The sequence below is a fragment of the Jatropha curcas genome, chromosome 5 (genome assembly GCF_041381405.1).
Source record: "Jatropha curcas cultivar XTBG-Jc1 chromosome 5, XTBG_Jcur_1.0, whole genome shotgun sequence".
In the NCBI taxonomy this organism is placed as follows: domain Eukaryota; kingdom Viridiplantae; phylum Streptophyta; class Magnoliopsida; order Malpighiales; family Euphorbiaceae; genus Jatropha; species Jatropha curcas.
The window spans coordinates 30,371,389-30,392,212 of NC_143155.1; the positions used below are offsets into that span (position 1 = coordinate 30,371,389).

The window sequence follows — 20,824 nt, forward strand, 5'->3', positions numbered from 1 at the left end:
GTCAAACTAGTTTTGTTTTGAATAGGTACAAGACTTTATCGAGTTATGATGCATTTCCGTTGGAAGGGAAAATTTGCTATTTAGGCGACATTGCATTGTTTATATAGATTTCAGCTTTTAGTTAGGAGGGTAAGAAGAGAAAACTACTACACAGTAGAGCTTTTAAATTTATTGTTTTAACACTAGTTGCCTTTTGTTGTTTTTCTTGATTTTTAAGATCAAATGCATCTTAATGATAAAGATTATGGAGACCTTTCGCCAAGAAATAAATAAGACATAAAAATAAAGGAAAGAAGAAGATAAGCAGCTTTGGATTTTATTTCTCCTAAAGTTCTTCAAAAATTTTGCGGCTTGGAGAAAGAGTTAAAGTTGCGGAATTGAGAGGAACAATTTTAAAACCTTGGGGACTTTAGTACACGTATAATCTTATGATCGATGGAGTGTAAGTGAAGGATGAAAGGGAGGAGGACCGAGAGGGTGTCTTGAACTGTGTACTCTCTCGTTCTAAAGTTGGAAAAAGATGATTTAAAATTTTTATGATCATTTGAACTGTGTACTCCCTCCCCAAGTGATTTAAGGAAAGTGAAAAAAGGGTGGAGCCCAGTTAATTAATTAGTATTACTGTCCAGGAACATGTGCGATGTATGCGAAAATTGCAAACTCAAAATATTTCCACTTCGGGCTTCATCTGTAGGACTCCGAAGGGACCGTGATTTGGGGTTTTATGATATACGCACTGTAATGGACTGACCGGTAGTTGGTAAGCTATCAATGAAAGGAGCTACACTTAATTCGTCCCAGGATTCCATCTCTTGTTCTCTATATGTTATTTGCAGGCTATGCAATTCAGATCTCGAAATATCATCCTGTGTCCCATTACGCAATGCAGAATAATGAATTTCTGATTTATTATTTAAAATGTACAACGACAGTGGCACCAGTGAACCAACAGGGCTGGCAGGTTGTCAAAGCTATTCATAGAAAGACAGCATAATTAATAATTAGGAAAATGATGAGCTGACCCGTCCATGTCATTTAAATGAAAAGTTCATCTATTTCATTTCCATGGCGAATGCCATTATCCACAGAATCTAAAACATACAATCAGACTACGTTCAATTTAAAAGAATGGGTGTGACACAAACAACAACATAAATTACCTATTAGCTTTTCTAATTTGTACAAACAGATTGGTAACCATTTGCCCAAATGCAAGCAAAGAACAGACCATGTCGCAGTTCTATATTCATCTGGAACAAGTTTCTAATTGCAAGAGAATGAAAACAGATTGATGATCTTACATGTCATGCATAAGCCAACAGAAGTCTTCTTTTTTCACCTAAGAGGAGCAACAGCCACTCTTCTGAGCAACAGGCTGTCCTCGTATCTGCACCGTTGGAGGTCTCGCATTGTCCATAGCTGGTTGGCTTGCCATTCTGTGACAATAATATGAAGTAAAAGCATGAGATATTTCAATAGAAATACAAATTGCACACAGTTATTAAAAATTATTTAAGACATTTCACATGAACTTCAGTGTTCTAAACTCAACCAGAAAGGGGAATTAGGGCACACTCCAAGAATGCATCGACAAGAAACAATCTCACTAATGCTTTAACAAGTAATCATGCTTAAAATTTTGATTAAATCTAATCACTTGTGAATTGATTTCCAGTTGACAACCTGACAGGCTGCATTCAGTGTTTGCCAAACTAGATTTGATAACCAACCACACAAGAATTAGACTTGGAGTTAACCAGCTAGATAATTCATGCTTCTATAAGCTTTCATTTGGCTTCCCAGAAAATTAGCACACCCACTTAATCTTCATCTTTCACAATATTAGATATTGCAGCATTCATGGTCTACAAGCTATCTGCAACATTAACTTGAGAAGCAATCTCCACTTCTAAACACAGCCTTCACTCCTATCGCTACCAAACTTGAGTGAGATTATTGTTTTTAGTTTTTGGTTATTATAACGTGAATAACCAGTACCTATCCTTGATTGCAGCGGCCATGGCCATGAAAGCTTGTTCCACATTAGTGGCATCTTTTGCACTGGTTTCCATGAAAGGAATACCGATCTCATCTGCAAATGCCTAGAAAAGAAGCACAAACAAGAAGTCATGAACTACGGGCAGATACAAGGAAGCCAATTGAAAGACAAGTTCAACCACAAATTTCAATTCATACAAATACACGCAGTATAAGTACGCAGGAGAAGGCTAGCTCTACCTTTGCTGTTTCATAGCATACAACTTTATTTGCAGTAAGGTCGCTCTTGTTTCCAACCAGAAGCTTGTTCACATTATCACTAGCATATCGGTCAATTTCATTCAGCCATCGCTTCACATTATTGAAGCTGTCTTGATCTGTCACGTCATAGACAACCTACAAGAGGTGCCACCAGGAAGGAAGGAACAGATTTGTTACAACGATAATCAAATGGGGTGAAATTCGAAAAAGCAAGGTGAAATTTAATAAAAGGAGACCACTCACTATGATACCATGTGCCCCTCGGTAGTAGCTACTAGTGATCGTCCTAAACCGTTCTTGTCCAGCAGTATCCCACTGCATGTTGAATGAAATTCAAACTGAGTGTTCAATCAATTCTTAAGACTATACTAAGGTCACAGATTGCTAGACAAGTTGAAGATTGGCCTTATAAGAACTAGGTAAAGAATAAAACAATGTAAAAAAAGGAATGTTTGCAAAGGAGAGAAGAGAGCTCATACAATTTGGAGTTTTATGGTCTTCCCATCTTGCTCCACAGTACGTATTTTCTATATATAAGGAAACAAAGAAAAGAAGAGAGAGAAAGAGAAGATATAATTAGTAATAACATCATCAATGAAAACCAATATGGAATAAAAATATCTTGTTTGCTTACAAAATCGACCCCGATCGTGCTTATGTAACTCTCTATATATGAATCATCCTGCATCAAAAACATCAAGGAATTCATCACATTAAAAGTTAGGGCTCCAACCTGTATATGCTGGTAGAGAAATTTTTCAGAAAGAAATATCAGGGTACATCATTTTGTCATGATTGTAACTTATAGATCACAATCCTTGTAATCTAAACTATTTCATAAGAGAAAGCTGAGAGTTTTAGTAAGCGAAAGGAAGGGGCATTCAGAAAAGGAGGGAAGGGAAAAGAAAAAGGAAGAGGGAATGAGGTGGTAAATTCCAATTCATTAAGTTGGTAATCAACTAGGGTAACAGATATTCCTAAAATTGAAGCAACAGACTTTGACATACAGCAAATCTCAGAAGAAGACAGGATTTGCCAACACCAGAATCTCCAATGAGAAGAAGCTTGAACAGGTAATCACTGCAAAAGAAGGTAGACAAAGATTAAAGACTAGTTTTTGAAGGGGTGGGGTGGGGCGGGGTGGGGAGGAACTAAACTGAAGCATCATGAAAAAACAGATAATAGAAAACAAATGGGCAGGTTATTAGATTCTTGAATATCGCAAATGTCAAAAAAAACCATGCATGCATAAAAAAACAGAAATGCACACACAAATTTATCTATGCATAATTTTCTCCCATAACTGCCACCTCAGGAACTTCAACCATATTGTTTGTCAAGGAAGAGTTAGAAAACTTAAAGATGAAAATCATGGCTGAAATAGATTCCATGTTGCCCAGTGGTAGCAAAACCAAACACTCATTTTTAACAAGACCATGCACAGGCATATCCTAATCGAGAACTTATTAGTCATTTCCTATGAGAATAGGACTTGTTTTAATGTTCCATAATAAATAAAATAAGAAACCAAAAAATAAAACTAAACTAAACTTATAAAGACTTATAGCAAATTATAGTGATTTATTCAGTGCAACAATTCAAATTGAAAGTGTTCTATTTCTTTAGGAGTTCATTCACACTATCAGAAGAAAGCGGCCAGTAAATTATCAAATTGAAAGTCATTCTTTTTGCGGTGGAGATTTTGTGACAATGAACAAATTCTGTTAAGTTTGCGCAACTTGCTAATGGCTCCTGTTAGTTCTTCTTTCACGTTCGCAAAAGACATAATCATTAAGTTTAACCAACTCCATATCTATACTCCTTAAACAAAATCGTTATACTCAAAAGAGTTATCAATAATTGACCATAGGAAAAATTTCAGTTCACCACCGCACAATTATTTAACAAGAGATAGCAACCATCATCAAGGCTTCCTTAAGAAAGGAAAAGCAACTCAATGAATGAATCTAAAACAAAACTACGAGTTACATACTAAATTAAGCATCGAATTCCAGTAAAACCATAGATCAGAGCTCTAAATGGGCACACATGTATTATTTTGTTCAGTTTTAGCTGAGAAAAATAGTAGAACTTTTGGATAGAAACTTACTACTCTGGAGTCATGGTTCTGATGTTGTAATAGAAGATTAGGTGCCGGAGCCCGATATTTCTCCGGCGATATTATCACCGGTGTATGCCTCAGATTATGGCCGGTCAAGGTCAACACGAGAGAGGAAAACGACGAAGATCAGTAAGTTTTAATAGTGGAACAGAGAAGCAGATTGACCGCTAATTAAACAGCGAAAGTGAGAAACTTAATTTGGGCCTAAATTTCTTTTAGGGCTAATATATAGTGGGCCGAAAAATGCAATGTAGGAGTTGAGCTTGGGCTACAATTTCATTAACTAATATCAGAAAGTACACATTCAGAAATTAAAGGAGTGACCAAAATTCCACTCCTTGAAGCCTGTCATAGAAACAGGCAGGCTTGTATAAAAGATAAACGTGTTAAAAGCTTTTACAAGAATAAATTCTTATATCAAAATAATAGTTTTACATTTTCCAGAAAAAAAAAAAATTAGCAGTACTAATAATTTTGTTTTGTATAACAAATGATTTACGAAGTTTTTTTAAAATTTTATTTTTTATATGAAAAATAATCAAAAAATTTATACTTTTTTAAACTTAAATTATTTCGTGAATAACAAAAAGTATTTCTATCAATCAGTTACAAATCGTATTTTAATATAAACTAGTAAATTATAGAATTTTTTTGAACAATAAAATATAGAAGTTGGTAACTAAAATGAAGTTTATATTTAATAATTAGCATAACGACAAAAGCCACATTCAAGTTTTCGTAGGCACTTTGTCTCTTTAGTTTTATCCAAAATCAAAATATATTACTTTTCAAAAAATTAAAAAATTGCCCCTTATATTAAATAAAGTTTGAACCTTTATTTTGTTTGATAGACAAAATTGCAAGATAAAAAGTAAAATAAAAAAAAAAAAACTAAATTTAGATAAAAGAATTATTATGCAAATTAAATAACTAATTTAATCATTTTATGTTTTTCTTGTTTTATATAGTTTTTCATAGTTACCTTAAACAAAATATAGTTTTTCATAGTTCAAGCATTTCACAATCTTTATTATGATAATATATATATTCATAGGCAAGATTTGATTCATTTTTTTATTTATATGTGAAGTGGAAGGTTTTAGGTTTAGACCTTCCGACCAGGGTAAAGCTTAATATAGGCCTAAGGGAGCACGGACCACCCAAGAAATACAAATATATATATATATATATATTGTGCAAAATTTACATTTTGATCCTCAAAAATGTATAAAAATTATATTTGTCCCACTAAAAGTTTAAAAAAATTTGTTGGGCTCCCTCAAAATAATCATTTCACCGGCGTAGCGAGTAAAGGGAAGTTTATCTCTATTGTGTAACCATAGTATTTGTTGACCGTTAGGCCTCCTATTTAAATACCATAGTATCTCTATTATGATGCAGAGCTTGAGGCTTTGATTTGGAGGCTTTCCTAGAGTATTGATAAAGGTTTTTATCCCATCCAGGTGGAAATGGATTTTCTGGATCTTGTTGCTCATGTTAATTGAGCACAATGGATTAGAGCAGATCCTTCGGTTTTGCTGCGTGTTGCTGACTTGTTGCATCTTCACTCTTCTTCTATTTATCACATATATCGTGAAGGAAATCAAGCCGCACATATTTTGGCCACTCATCAAAGGCTCCATCATACTTCTTTTTCTTTTACCTCTTTTAATTATTTGCCTCATTTGATTGAAGGTATTGTATTATTGGAGGCTATGGAGACTACATATTTAAAATATAAATAAAAGCATCATCTTCTTCCTGCCAATAAATATATATATATATATATATATATAATGATATAGCAAAGTCATTGAAAAAAAAAAAAGTTTTTATGATTAAATTTCGGTTTGATATTATACAACGAATTATTCACAATTATTATAATCTCGATATTTAAGTGATGCATACACATGTGCACATGCATATGAGAATTTTGTTTCCCTTTGACTATAACTAAACTATAGCTCACCGGGGCCATGTTCTTTACCTCACTTTTTTTTTTTTTTTTTTTTTTTTTTTTTGCTTTTTCTTTTTGTTAATCCAATTCAAATATTATATGTAAAATATGATAAAATCTTGGTTTATATTTTAATCATATATGTAGCACACCAAAAAAAAGTCATACGAAACATATATTATAAAATCTTTATCTTTTGTCTGAATCTCTTGTTTACATCAGCTGTGGAAGATATATGTACATTTCCCAGACACGTTGTTTGTCATCGCCTACCAAGTGATGCAACTGTGGTGGACATATCCTAATTAGCAACAATGTCCGAATATATATACATATAACATGGTTGACGAAATTAATGATGACAGAAATATGATTGAGGATATATAGATTCTTGCATGGTTGAAAACCATCAAACGTTTGCAGTAGTTTTTGCAGTGGTTTTGGCAACTGGGATCAGAAAATGGATTTTGTCTATGTAAGCAAAAAACTGTCCCATGTGAAAAATGTCATCTTGATTGTGTCTGATTCAATGAAAATCCAGCAAGTTGTATGTTTGTCTCTTTTCTTAAGTTCATTTGTACCTGTCATCGATATCTTTAAACTATTGCAATTTGCAAGTGATGTTCTTTTGGCTTCAGGCAGATGATGAAGTTATGGATATATCATATAATATGTCGTTTTGGGGTTTTTCTTTTTTTCCTAAGAAAATCATAATCTATACGATTATAAACCTAATACTTAATTAATTTTTAAAAAATGGTATCGTTATTGCTTTTTCATCACAATACAATAAAAATTTTTAGTTGTAATAAATAAATAAAAGCATGAATACCATTTTTCACTTGAATGTAAAAGTTTAATTAATAACGATAAAAAATAGCAGAAAATTTTGTATTTATTTGTTTGGTTAGCTTTGCTTTTTTGTTTAATTCACTTAATTTAAAATGGATATTTTGCATCTAAATAATCTAATTTCAACCTATTTGGGTATATAATTATTCATTTAATATTGTTGAATATTTAGATTGATATTAAATTCAAATTCATTTATCGATTATTGTGCAGAACTTCGTTTTTTCATTATTTTAAAAATATACAGATAGTGAAAAGTTTTTAAATTGAAATCTTTCATTCAGAAGAGTTTCACTAATTTAGATAGATCTCCATAATATTAAATGAAGGTTAGTAATATTTATTTCCATCGTTAATTTAACCTCTGGTGAATTAAAAACAATTACAATGATTATTTCAACGATAAAAATACTTAAAAAATATATACTACTACTTCAATACAATTAAATTTAATGGAGTATAAAAATAATAGTATTTTAAAATTTTATTTCCAACTAGGAGTCTATAAAAATTATAAACATTGGGAATTTTTTTATTGGTGTCGTTGAAATAAGACGTGATCCATACATCACGCACAGATGGAATATTTTTTTTTTTTTTTTTTTTTTTTTACGAAAATAGTGATTGGCAGATCATGCACTTGCCACAAAGACGTTCTAATATAAATATATAAACATTGTCATCTAGGTTTCCAGTGTATATAGTTTCAAGCCTTTCACGTTCATATATAGACTTAATAAACTTCTCATTGGGTGTTTTGCTCTTCGTTTTAACTAACCTTAACCTTCTAAATTCCTTCATGGATGTTCTTGCATGAAAGAAACAATATGGATTCCTATATATATACTGATAAAAAATATACAACTGATCGATCAAGTATTTTCTCACTATTTGCATATGCATGCTATTTTGATACTGTTGTACGTTTGCTTCTACTGACCTTTGTGGAGTTCATAAACATCCCTACACAACCCTTAAAACATTTATAGCCAGGTAAGTTTTTTTCCGCTAATAAATAGCACACGAATCTCTTTTTTTGTTTGTTTCCTTTTCGGGGCTTCATCTCTCTCTCTCTCTCTCTCTTAATTTGTGTTTTCCCTGTCATTGTATTTGATCAAGAAAGAATGTTTTCACATTGAACTTGTGACACAAAAATTTTCTAGGCTTTTCATATCATCCATTTAAAATAAATGTTAGAGAGAAAAACGTTGTCCTTGTGTATATATATTCTTAGATTTATAGTTTTTTTAATTATAATGTCTGTGTTATGAACATTCGTATATTACATTATATTTTAATTAATACAACTCATTAATTAAGTATTTATATAGATTTATAGAATAAATATTAATGATTTGTTTGATTATATATATATTCAGCATTCAATGTGGATATATTCATATGGAATGTATGTAATTTGGTGCTTGAGATTTTTTTTTTTTTTCTTAAGAATTTTGTTTGAAGATTTCGAAATGATTGAAAAATTCTTCACTGCATTTATTTTACAGGATATTTTGTTTTTAAAAATGCATCTCTGTTCTTTTGTCTCACTCTATAAACAAAGCTCTTATCCTTTTAAATATAGGAACAGAATGACTTGTAATTTTATTTTTAGTATTCTTTATAGCAAAAGTTTTTTTTTTTTTTTTTTTTTTTAAAAAAAAAACCAGATATTCTTAAACCACCGGATTGAAACTAAGTCATGCTTGCATCAGGTCGGCTTACTGAATGTTGAACCACTCATATTCATCTAACACTGTGTTAGGTAATTTTGATGGCCTTTGATATATTTAGTGACAGATAAAGTTTTTACCTATGAATTAAATTAAGAAGTATATGGATATGTATACTATAATAAAAGAGGCTTGACCACTTGAGGCTTCAATATTTTTTGTGATGTTGGCGAAATAATGTTCCGAATTATTGATTTTTAGTTAAAATAGAAAAGAGATTAATTAATTTTGAAATATTTTTAAATTAGTAATTTGAATTATTATTTTGAAATAGAGAAAATATAACTGAATTAAGATTTGTAATTTCATTCAATTTTATAATGACTATAAAATAATCAGCACGTGCATTTTATGCTAAGATTATTAATATAAGCCATGCATAAGTTCACTAGTTATTTAAAAAAAAAAAAAAAAAAAAGAGTAAGAGGATGAAAAATTTTATCGAATTACTCAATTATATTCTCCATTTTGTCAAATTATAGGAAAAAAGTAAAAAAGAAAAATCCAGTCGTGTATTCTTTAATTTTTTTTTTCTATTTTTTATTTGTATTAGGTTTTTCTTTTTAACTTTATTTTCATTATTTGTAGGCATCTAATACTTTTCATTCGCCACTACCCTAGCCATACTAATTCGCCACTTGTGCCGTGAAAAATGGTTTCAAAGAGCAGCCACGTGCGTGGAATGACATGGACTGAAGACCCGTTTGAAAGATCCGCTCTGGATAATAATACTTTTGGGATTATTATTACTATTATTATTAATTACTATTATTATTATTCTTGAAATAACTTTTGACCATCTAAATTTTATTTTAAGCGCTTTGATAATTATTTTATAATATTATTTTTTCCATTTTATATTGTATAAATTTAATTGTTTGTCTAATAATTAGATTGCAAAAAGTTACAAACTATATAAAATCAAAGTCATGGAATATTATTAATTTGTTTCAAAATTTTCTCAATAGACATTCTTATAGAGAATAATGACTCCTATTGTAAACAAGCTAACAATAAACAACGGAGTTCTTTTTTTCTTTTTTTTTTTTTAATAAAAAGCATAAACAAGGGAGTTTAATTACTTTATTTTTTATTGTTCAGGCCAAATGTGATTATGATTATTTTTTATTTTAATTATTTAATTTCTTTTGCATGAGATGATCCATAATTAATCAACCTATCGGAAGTGAATTAAAATTAAAAAAATAAAATATCTGTAACTCATTAATATTATCGATGATTTATTTGAATGAATACGATTTAAGTGTTTAATCATTATGAGTGAAAAAATTTTTACATCACAAATAACATTAGACATAATATTAAATTTAGCTCAAAAGACTAGGAAGATCAGTAATACAAATAAATAAATAAATAAATTGTTTTCCTGACGTATATTTGTACTAATTGAGTTTGTAAATCTACTTAATAATATCTTTATTATTCTATTGTATTTCTGTGGGAAAAAAAAAAAAAAAGATAAGCGGCCTCGATGGGACCCAACCACTCTACGAGGCATCGCTTAGCACGAACACGTTAGAAAGATACGAGTAACATAAACGAATCCGGTCCGTCAATTTGATCTTACAATGGGCCCGGTAAAATCATTCGTCGTGGGCCTCGTAGCCGAAAACATAATGTTCCGATTCCAAGATCCCCATTTGTCACCGGAAGAAAACGACTCTGGTCCGATGGGATCAACGACTCCGAGAGAGAGGGAGAGGCAAGGCAACGACATCAGAGAGAGGGGAGAGAGAGTGAGTGGCCGATTGTGGACAATTTTGAACAATCGGTAAGCCATTATTTTCTTGAAAGACACTGCTGAATGTAGACTTTGGGCTCTGTTTGGCTGTCTTTTTTCGTAAATTTTTTCTTGGGTGAAATAGAGAACAGTCAATATAATTCAGTTTTTTTCCCCTAACTCGAAAGTTAAATTGTTGTCAATATCAATGAAATCTTGTTACGGCGTTTTATTGACTTTGTGTTGCACTTTGAATTAACACCGCGCTGATAATTTGATTTAATTTCTGATCGTTTAGGGTTTTGGTACTTGGTGCTGTTATATGAATGAGTTTCCATAATTAGGCAATTTGATTTTATGATTATCGCAAAATTCTGTTCAGTTTGAATCTGTTGATTTCGCCAAATCAGTGGAAAAAATGCTGATTATCATTTCTAATAACTATGCAAACACAGATAATAGGTAAATTATTAATTTCAAATTAACGTTAACACAATTTAATTTGGCTGCACTGGAGGCAACTAATACTTAACTATTAGAACATAAACACAGAGTGAGAAATAGGCAACATTCTAGTATGTGGAAACAAGGAAAGTGAAACCAATTTATCATTTAGCATTTCTATAAGATTATTTATCTAATCTAGGCCTGTAACTATCTTAAAAAAAAACAAGAAGTAAGCTAAAATGTGTAATGCTTCACTAATTCTTGAGAATGTAATTGCAATTAGTTTCTATCCTAATGTGGTTGCAAATAGTTTCTTATCCTTACTTTTTCTATTTCCAATCAATTCGAATCACAAATCTAACCTATTCCAAGTTTAGCACGAGAGTAAAGAGATTTGATAACAGCTCAAAGTTACAATAATATAATCTGGTTTCTGTTCATATGTTATTTCTTGTCTTTTTTTTTGGAGCAGTTAATTTGGCTCTAATTGGTTTTTTCTTGTATTTGAAATAATAGTGGTTGTCAATATGTTAAAACTTTTGAGATTGACATTATTAAATCAGCTTTATGCATGATAACTGATATTGCCATTCCATTTAGAGATTCAGACAGAAGCTATACGGCACAGATGAAGCATTGATTTTCATGGATTACGAGATTATTAATTGTTAACTGTAGAAAAACGCTTGATTATATTAAATAATAGATTCCGTTAAGGCTTACCAAACATAGCCCAATAGTTTTATTTAGCGCAACTCTCGCAAGTACATGCAATACTGGGAGTAACATCATCTAAATGCATAGGATAGTCATTAGACTTTATGAAGTCTTTGACAAAACCAGAACTTAACAGAATACACTAAATAGACATAGTAAATTAATAATAAACTAAACAGACGTAGCACCCGAAACCCTAATGCACCTCTTTTTCATTGATTTTTCTTGAGTGTATTGATGAATCTTTCCTGTAATATATCATTTTTTGAGATAAAATCAAGAAAATCTTTGAAACTGAACTCTCTGTAGTTTGCTGGGTGTTCTTCGTCTACAAGCTCTGGTGCTGGCATTATTTTCCGGTTTAAAGCTAGACTGTGAAGACTAGCTATTGAAAAACGCTTCTTCTCAGGGCTGACAGTTACTTGGTGAACAACACTCTTATATTTTCCATTGCTCATTACTTCCATTTGATCTCCCGTCTGAACCATTAGCGCTCCTTCCATCATTGGAACTGCAAACCAATTCTCGTTGCAATCCATGAGCTGCAGACCGGCGCAGCTCTGAAGTAAGATTGTTAGTGATCCATAGTCTGAGTGCGGTGGCATGCCTAATGTGAGTTCTGGTTCTGGACATGCTGGATAACAATTTATGGCCATCACTTGTGATCCTTCTTCAATTTCATCTTGTAAGTAATTAGGTTTAAGCCCTAAGCTTTCTAGTACAGCTTCCATTAGTTGTTTTTGCAAATTTTGGACAGCTGTTGCATAGTTTCCCATCTTCTCCCTGTGTAACCAAACAGGTAAGTATGCCTTTAGGGCACAATAGAAGACAGGACCCGAAAGGCATGACGATCATGCTATTTTTAATTTTATGCTAACTGTTGCCAGTTAAAACGTTTTAATGCTATGATGTTTGACCTGAAAAACTTCTTTGTATGTCTTTAGGGCACAATAGAAGATAGGACCCGAAAGGCATGACGATCATGCTATTTTTAATTTTATGCTAACTGTTGCCAGTTAAAACGTTTTAATGCTATGATGTTTGACCTGAAAAACTTCTTTGCTTGAAGTTGCTAGAGTGGAGAGTGCTTCCACGTACATCATATGTTTTATGAACTCTAAATTAATACTGTATTTATTTACCTATAACTTGGAGGATTTGCAGGCCACAGATGGATCCACTCTGAGATAGGATGGGAGTAATGCTTGACGAAGTCTCTCCAAAAATGAACTTTATCCTTTCCATGATTTAAGCTGGTACCATACCGTACAGGTGCGTGCACGTTGTCTGACATCAGAAGCTTCTTTTCCTCGAAAGGCAGATCAAAAAAGTCCATTGCAGCGTCCAGAGCATCTTTCATCACAGGAAGAGGGATTCCATGATTTATCACCTGAAAACATGTAAGTTTGTACGTAAATTATATCAAATTTTCAGCGCAGTTGTCCATGATCATGCATGCATGTCTTGAAATATACGTAAATGAACGATATAACTGTTAATTGAGCAATTCCGAAATGTGATTTATATTCTTTGTTGTTCTTTAACTATTTGTCATATTGTGTCATGTCAACCAAGGAGTAGGAGGTTGAATTCTCCTCATACATTAACATTTAGCTAGCTGTCCTCTGCACATTGATATAGCACTTTATGCTAGGTGATAAAGAGTGTCAAATACAAATTATAGATGGTAAGAGCAGTGTCCTACTGGCATATATTAAGGCAGTTTTATAATGATATAGACATGCCTTATCAATGGACACATTAACATGGATTTGGCTACAGTATCTAATATACCTGAAAGAATCCAATGCTGCTACATGCAGTTCGTATCTCATTTATAACATGAGACCTGAGAGAAGGATGGTGTAACAAGGATAGGTCAACAATGGGAAGGGTCATTGATGGGCTCAGACCAGGGTTTGGCCTATCCCACGGGGGAAGAATGTAATATTCAGGCACATTAGCTGCACCTGACTTGATAAATGAAGCTTGTGAGTTCTCTCCCTTTCCTTCCATTCTCAATCTTTTGTATTATTCTTTAGTTGACTTGTTAAAAATGTACAAGGTTGCACTATTTATAAGCTAAAATTTTACTAATTTTCCCTGAAAGAAAAGATCAGTTTTGTCAATCTATTTCATTCTTGTACAGTTACGGTGTATAGAACAGCATGGAAATGATGAATTAATGATCTAGAGTCCAAACATAGGTATGAGTCATAAAATGTTTGCGAGAGAGAAGGAATGGGAAAAAACAGAGAGGTGGTCCCACTGAATTTACACGCTTATGAATGGGGCGGACATACTATATGGGTAAGGGGGAGCTGCCAAAATAAAAAAAATAATAAAAAGATAAATTTTTAGTGGTAATTTTTAAAATAAAAAAAAAATTTTGGCCCCCCCATAATTAATAAAATTAGTTTTTGCCCCCACCCTTGAACAAATGGGACCCAAGGATCCAGAGATGGCGGAACCTATTGCAAAAGAAAACACTTTAGCTGGAGGGAAAATGAATAATACAAGTGCAATTTGGTTTGGGATGACATGCGCGTTCAAATCGCCGTACTTTTCACGTCAGACATGATGTATTTTTAAGCAAAATTACTTTTCTATCTTTATATTTTATCAAAATACATGATTTTACCTATGTATTTTTTAAAATAAATGATTGTCTCTTATCTTTTACCTCAATTGTATTTCTAAAAATACAGGGATAATATTGAATGTTATGGCAAAATACGAGGATAAAATCATAATTTTCCTTACTTTTAATTTTTCCTATCCACTAAGGAGGCAAGAGCTTTTGCAGTTAAACATTAATTTGATTACCTTGTTGATTTTTTACCCGGAGCTTGTGTTAGCTGTAGAGGAAATATTACGACTATATCGCAATTAGATATGCTGTGTATATGATTTTACCACTATATTTGTACCCTGCTCATTATTGTTATTATTATTATTTTGAATATAAAGGAGGGGGAATGAAACCCCATAAACAAAACAACTGGTTGTAATTTCTAGTTTTTACTTTCTAATAATACTACTCGCTCGCCTTTGGCTCTAAGATTGCAGGATGAGCTCAGGGCGATTAGCTGGAAGTGAAACCATATCAACATGCAATGGGTTTCCAAGTCAAGACTCAAAACCAGCATATGGTTTTCTTGGATGACATCACCACCTCCACAGAAGTTCGTGCTTTAAAGGTTTTGTCATCTTGCGAGAAACTCCGGTGATGGAAAATGGATGATCTCCTTTTTCCTTCACACACCATTGCTCTGCTCTTTCCTTGTTAACCGCCATGCCAAGGATCCTGACATCTGTTATTAAACTTTGGTGCCTATACCAACCGACGCAATTTTTTTGGATGATTGGCAACCGAAGATTCATCTCCAGTGTTTTCTAATATCCACTTGCCCAATAGAGTCGTTCAGTAAAGGAAAATAATTATTGGGCATAAAAATTGGTTAAGAAAATTTCTGCGCTTTATAAGAAACTAAAAATTGCATGATAATGATGATGATAAATGGAAAAATATCAAGAGGTGAGTCTTTTTTCAGAAAATAGGTGGAAATTTTTTTTTTTTTTTTTTTTTTGCTCGTCTAGTGAAAGTACGTGGTTCTTGGTCTCATACGATAGTTAGTTGGAGATAATGGCATTAATGGTTAACTGATAAATTTTCCTATTCGTACAATGCAGGTTGTCAATAAATGATGAGGTGTATCCCTTTAAAAAAATAATAATAATTTATTGTAGGCTGTTATACTTATATGGATCAGATAGGATTTGAGAACATTGAACCTAGGTCTAAGTGCTTGAAGCATTACTATACTTGTTCAGTTTGCTGCGATTTTCTGTGCACTGGGATTGGCTAGAATAGCTTCATTCCAGATTCAGAATGTAAAGGTAAAGTCACCTTAATACCAGACAGGGCAACAAGAAAAAAAGTTCATCGCACTGGTGTCAAAATTTTTTCTGCGTAACTATTCTACCGTTGACTATGAAAACAAACCCGTTCAAGTTCAATGTTTATTTAGCCATGATAGCTACCAGCCTGGCCCCGCGATTGTGATAACGGTAGTAATATATGTAGTTTGGCCATGATTCTTTACACACACAGGACAACAGAAGGAGATTAATTTTACGTTTTCAAAAGCTAGCTAGAACTAGGTGTTGATTGATAGGCTTGATACATGAATCTTACCTCGAATCTTTTTGGTTTTCTGAACTTAGGTCTAATCGTTAGCATGCACGTTTATATTTCATTAGCGATGTACATAGTTATTATTAAAATGTTTGCTGTAAAATTCAGTTTAGAAAGTCACAATTATAATAGCCAAATTATAAGATTAAATTTATGCGTCAGGCGCTCATTTGATGTGACCTCTAAATAATTAAATGGTTGATTCATTGAGATGGTTAGTAACTTTAATTAATCATTCAGTTTTTGGTCAATCATGTACAAAAAATGCTTATTAATATTATATACAATGTGGAAAATAGAGTATTCCCATGCTTTAACAACTCAACCAACTCCATATGAACTGAAAAGTCAACATTAATCGTGATGATCATTATCCTAACCAAACTAACATATTTTTCAATTAGCCAATGTGAGAAAAAGTGGGATCATTCCAACCTAATCTCTCTTAGTATTAGGTGGCAATAATATTAAAACGAATGTTGGTTTCATTTTCAGTTTTATATATATTTATGTATTCGATCACTCCAGCTCAGCTTTGCCAAAAAATGGAGTTACTTAGAAGCCAAGCCATTAAGCAACTTTTCCATCACTCTAACAGTTCACAGAACCAGCTTCAAGCTCGTTAAGTCGGCTAATTAGGGAAGCCAAAATTAATCTTCAATGCATTAGGTAGACATACAGAAGTTAGTACTTTGCATCATAAAAATAAACAAGTAATTGGAAGGAGACTTTTTTTTTTTTTTTTTTTTTCTATTTTAAATTGAAATTATAATTTGGTTTTGTGTCTATATAACCTGTAACATGTTAAAGGCCTTTACACCCTATTTTCAAATTCTGACAATTAATTGATTGATAATTGAGGGTTTTCAAACATGGCCATGGCAACTTCTGCTCTCCTAATTCTTCTAATGGCAATTCCAGCTGCTTATGCTGCGCAATACATCGTCGGAGACAGTTCAGGATGGACCAATTTCGGAGTCGATTACAGCACTTGGGCCTCCGGTAAAACATTCACCGTCGGTGACACTCTTGGTGAGTTGCTAATTAATTAGTTTAAAATTTAATCAAAAAGTACTACAACTGATATCATTATTATTATTATTATTTTTTTTAAAAAAAAAACAGTGTTTAACTATGATGGTTCTACGCACAAAGTGGATGAAGTATCTCAAAGCGATTATAATAGTTGCAGCTCAAGTAATGCTATTGAAAGCCATGACGATGGAAGCACAACAATTAAGTTATCTAAGACAGGCACAATTTACTTCATTTGTCCCACAGCTGGTCACTGTAGTGGTGGCATGAAGTTGGCTGTTAATGTTGTGGCAGCCAGCACTACCCCAGGTACTAGTCCCACCACTCCTGCCCCTGCTCCTCCATCTGGTTCTACCACTCCATCTGGTTCTAACACTCCTGCAGCTGAAACCCCTTCCAACACCACCTCGCCGCCGCCGCCGCCCGGCAATAATGGAGCAGCTAGCGTTTTCGTTAATATGAATGTTTTAATGTTTGGTTCTTTACTAGTACTTGGTTTGTTGGGCTAGGAAAGAGGCAGTGCTGTTATTTTGTTTTGGATATTGCTGTTGGAATTTGAACTATTGTGTGGTTTTATCAGTGGATATTTGTATATTTCTGTTTTATTTATGATCATATTTAATAATTGATTTTTCCTCGGAGATTTAAATTTTGTATATGGGAAAATTCATACTCTCAGAACAGAAAAAATAAAAATAAAAATTAGAAAATTCAATTGAAGGTGAGAAGAGAAAAGCAAACTCAGTTGTTTATCTGTCCTAAAAGGAAAAATGTCATTAGCTTCCCATCAATAATATTGGATTGGAAATTTTTGATTATTAAGTAGTTTTCAATCCTTAACGCCACCATCAAAGAGATGATTAAGTCAAAATCCATTAGTTTTATCTTTCTTTGGATTTTTTCTTTTCATTACTCTCAACTATCAAAGTAATTAATTAATTAATTATGTGCAAATAAAGAGACAGAAATAACTAGACAGGTGATGAGGCAAATATAATATAGTTGAAGAGATAATTAATTAAACAGCGTTTTGAGGTTAATATATAGGGTTTTTTTTTTTTTTTTTTTGCAGGTTTGACTATATATTTTACTTTAAAATTAATAAAAATAAAAATTTAGTTTTCAACGATTTATTAAATATTATATATCTTTTTCTAGCATAATTAATTAAATATATTACAGTTGCACGTTAAGAAATAATATAAATCTAATAATAGATTTAAGTTAGAATTTCTTCTGATACTAAAAAAAAAAAATAATCTATTGAAGTGCTTCTTAAATCCTTAACTAGTTTTTTGATTTATTGTTTTTCTCTCCCTTTTTGCAAGTGACCCAATAAATTAAAGCCCATATAAAAAGCCCATTAGGAATCTCCAAGGCGGTGTTGAAGTCTGATCCGGCCCAAGGACAAATATCCAGATTCCTCAAATTGGGGTTGCGCTCCATCAAAAAGGAGGCAAGGAAGTTGGTTTCCATTCTTTTTCGTTCGCGGAGCTGTACTTCTTGTGCGACTGAGACAAAGAGAGAGCTTAGAGACGAAGGGGACGAATGGCAGCAGAAGATGATGAATTTTACCTTCGATATTATGTTGGCCACAAGGGTAAATTCGGTCACGAGTTCCTGGAGTTCGAGTTCCGGCCAGATGGCAAGCTCCGATACGCTAACAACTCCAACTACAAGAACGACACCATGATCCGGAAGGAAGTCTTCCTCACCCCCGCCGTTCTTAAGGAATGCCGCCGCATCATCGCCGAGAGCGAGGTTTTCCTCTCTTCTTTTATTTATTTATTTTTTAATTCAGTATTAACTATTAGAATGCTTTCTCTCTCTTGGGGTTTGCTCTGAGGACTTCCAATTTTCATTGAGCTAATTTTTTCTTTTATTTGTTGATACTTGCGAACAAAATATGGACTTTCGAATCTCGGTTTAGTATTCTGCTCCGAACTAATGGAGCCTAGGGTTTTGGTTTTTGTATTTCCTAGTTTGGGTTCGATGAATTAATATTACTTCTACTGATGAAATCATTGGTCTTTCCTGCTTGTGCTTATTGCTGTCATGAGTTTCAGCGTAATAATAATGTCGCAAACTTTTTCTTGTGAATTCCTTCAACTTGTTTAGATTTGGAGCATTTTGTTATGTGTATTGACACAGACGCAGAGTAGGTGTGTGTGCTTGAAGTTGGTAATTTTAAGGTTTGTGTGGTTTCTAATTTGTTTCAAATGATTGGTTAGATCATGAAGGAAGATGATGCCAACTGGCCAGAACCAGACAGGGTTGGGAGACAAGAGCTCGAGATTGTAATGGGAAACGAGCATATCTCCTTCACTACCTCAAAGATTGGGTCACTTGTTGATGTCCAGAGCAGTAAGGATCCTGAAGGGCTTCGTATCTTCTATTACCTTGTTCAGGTCAGCTACTTGTATTTTCATCTATGTTTTTCTCTGTGTTTTCCCTTTTGTTTTATATTGCTAAATGATGGATATGAAGTTTTTCTTGTTCAATACTTTATATTACTTGGTACAAAATAAAAGTAGAAGATGCGAGTAATTCTAGCTAAAGTGAACTTTTACGCCTGTGAATATAGCATATAATTAAAGGTTGGATGACATTATCATTGCTTCTCCTAATTCTGAATATGTCAGTTTTGGAACAGAAGATCACCGATATGGTAATATCAATACTTTATTTATGATGAAACTGCTACTTGGTTGGATTATTAGATACATTGTTGGCGAAATGGGTTATGTCACACTTGGAGGTAAAAATTAATTATAGTAATAGCCATGACTCATGAGCTATGCATTTAGCAAATGATACCAGGATATGCTCCTTTATGGAACTGATCATTTGATGGTTTATGTGCATTATAGTGGATAATCAACTTAAATTTATAAAACTTAGAGTGGTATTCTTTTCTCATCTGTTAGTTCCTTCTGAGGTCGTCATATTGTTGTGAACTGTGATTCATAGTTGTGGTCTTGATGTCATTGCATGTGTTTGTTTATCTCTCTCTATGTTTGTGTTTTGGGAGTGTGGAAGTGTAAATGAGTTGTTGCAGATGCCAATGGAAGGCTGGTGAACAAAAATGTGCAGATGCCAATTGAAGGATGGTGAACAAAAACAAGCAGCTGCCAATGGAAAAGCAAGATTCCCATTTAGAGGGCCCTTTGCTTTGAAATTTTTTTTTTTGTCTTATGTTGGTTAATATATGCCTTGGCTGATATATCAGTGTGTGAAAATTGGGGCCTTTTAGACATTAATGTTGGTTCTTATTGGTGTTCTATTTATTTGCAGGACTTGAAGTGCTTTGTTTTCTCCCTTATCTCACTCCATTTCAAGATCAAGCCTATCTAGAGAACATTATGCCTGGCTTTCCATTTGTATTGAGGAAGTAATTTTGCTTGTAGGATTGATATTTTTAATGAAAATACTTTTTCTTGCTTGTTTGGAACTGTTCGAGGCTGTGTGGAGTTGTATGGCATATGCCTACCCCGATTGAGGGATATGTTACTCAAAAGGGTTGCTTGTTTAAAGTTTTACTTTTCTTCAACAAACTAATTTAATGGAGTAAAACTTTCGGAATCAAAATATTAATTAACATTTCAGTGTTTTCACAGAATGTGGTTTTTTCGGTATGACATGATGTACATCGAGCATTAGAATTTACGAAGCTATCCGCTCCAAAATAGACCGGGCAAGCAACTGCTAAAATATGTTTTTGCATACCGAAATGTTTGTGAAAATTTAAGATTTAGTTCGT

The 20,824-nt window shown here is 32.9% G+C and overlaps 4 protein-coding genes and 2 long non-coding RNA genes across 6 annotated transcripts; 4 read left to right on the forward strand and 2 right to left on the reverse strand.

Moving 5' to 3' along the window:
• Nucleotides 1-1,031: 1,031 nt before the first annotated feature.
• Nucleotides 1,032-4,532, reverse strand: RA-5 (RAS 5). Its single transcript, XM_012228321.4, has 8 exons — nucleotides 4,370-4,532; nucleotides 3,267-3,339; nucleotides 2,894-2,941; nucleotides 2,739-2,786; nucleotides 2,503-2,574; nucleotides 2,239-2,394; nucleotides 1,999-2,102; nucleotides 1,032-1,436 (listed from the first exon to the last, which is right to left on the reverse strand). Exons 1-8 carry the CDS (start codon nucleotides 4,381-4,383, stop codon nucleotides 1,340-1,342), a joined length of 612 nt encoding a protein of 203 aa, XP_012083711.1. The 5' UTR covers nucleotides 4,384-4,532; the 3' UTR covers nucleotides 1,032-1,339.
• Nucleotides 4,533-7,900: 3,368 nt separating this feature from the next.
• LOC110010441 (uncharacterized) lies at nucleotides 7,901-9,784 on the forward strand. Its single transcript, XR_002285441.3, has 2 exons — nucleotides 7,901-8,186; nucleotides 9,515-9,784. It is a non-coding gene; the product is annotated as an uncharacterized LOC110010441 (long non-coding RNA).
• Nucleotides 9,785-10,402: 618 nt separating this feature from the next.
• Nucleotides 10,403-13,375, forward strand: LOC149496582 (uncharacterized). The gene is made up of 2 exons (XR_016320907.1): nucleotides 10,403-10,718; nucleotides 12,996-13,375. It is a non-coding gene; the product is annotated as an uncharacterized LOC149496582 (long non-coding RNA).
• LOC105643376 (2-oxoglutarate (2OG) and Fe(II)-dependent oxygenase superfamily protein) lies at nucleotides 11,853-13,947 on the reverse strand. Its single transcript, XM_089721527.1, has 3 exons — nucleotides 13,626-13,947; nucleotides 12,974-13,221; nucleotides 11,853-12,614 (listed from the first exon to the last, which is right to left on the reverse strand). Exons 1-3 carry the CDS (start codon nucleotides 13,845-13,847, stop codon nucleotides 12,044-12,046), a joined length of 1,041 nt encoding a protein of 346 aa, XP_089577653.1. The 5' UTR covers nucleotides 13,848-13,947; the 3' UTR covers nucleotides 11,853-12,043.
• A 2,882-nt stretch (nucleotides 13,948-16,829) lies between these two features.
• LOC105643229 (basic blue protein) lies at nucleotides 16,830-17,705 on the forward strand. The gene is made up of 2 exons (XM_012228322.4): nucleotides 16,830-17,061; nucleotides 17,155-17,705. Exons 1-2 carry the CDS (start codon nucleotides 16,902-16,904, stop codon nucleotides 17,571-17,573), a joined length of 579 nt encoding a protein of 192 aa, XP_012083712.1. The 5' UTR covers nucleotides 16,830-16,901; the 3' UTR covers nucleotides 17,574-17,705.
• Nucleotides 17,706-18,523: 818 nt separating this feature from the next.
• Nucleotides 18,524-20,683, forward strand: MAGO (mago nashi family protein). The gene is made up of 3 exons (XM_012228323.4): nucleotides 18,524-18,825; nucleotides 19,296-19,472; nucleotides 20,359-20,683. Exons 1-3 carry the CDS (start codon nucleotides 18,613-18,615, stop codon nucleotides 20,416-20,418), a joined length of 450 nt encoding a protein of 149 aa, XP_012083713.1. The 5' UTR covers nucleotides 18,524-18,612; the 3' UTR covers nucleotides 20,419-20,683.
• Nucleotides 20,684-20,824: the final 141 nt, after the last annotated feature.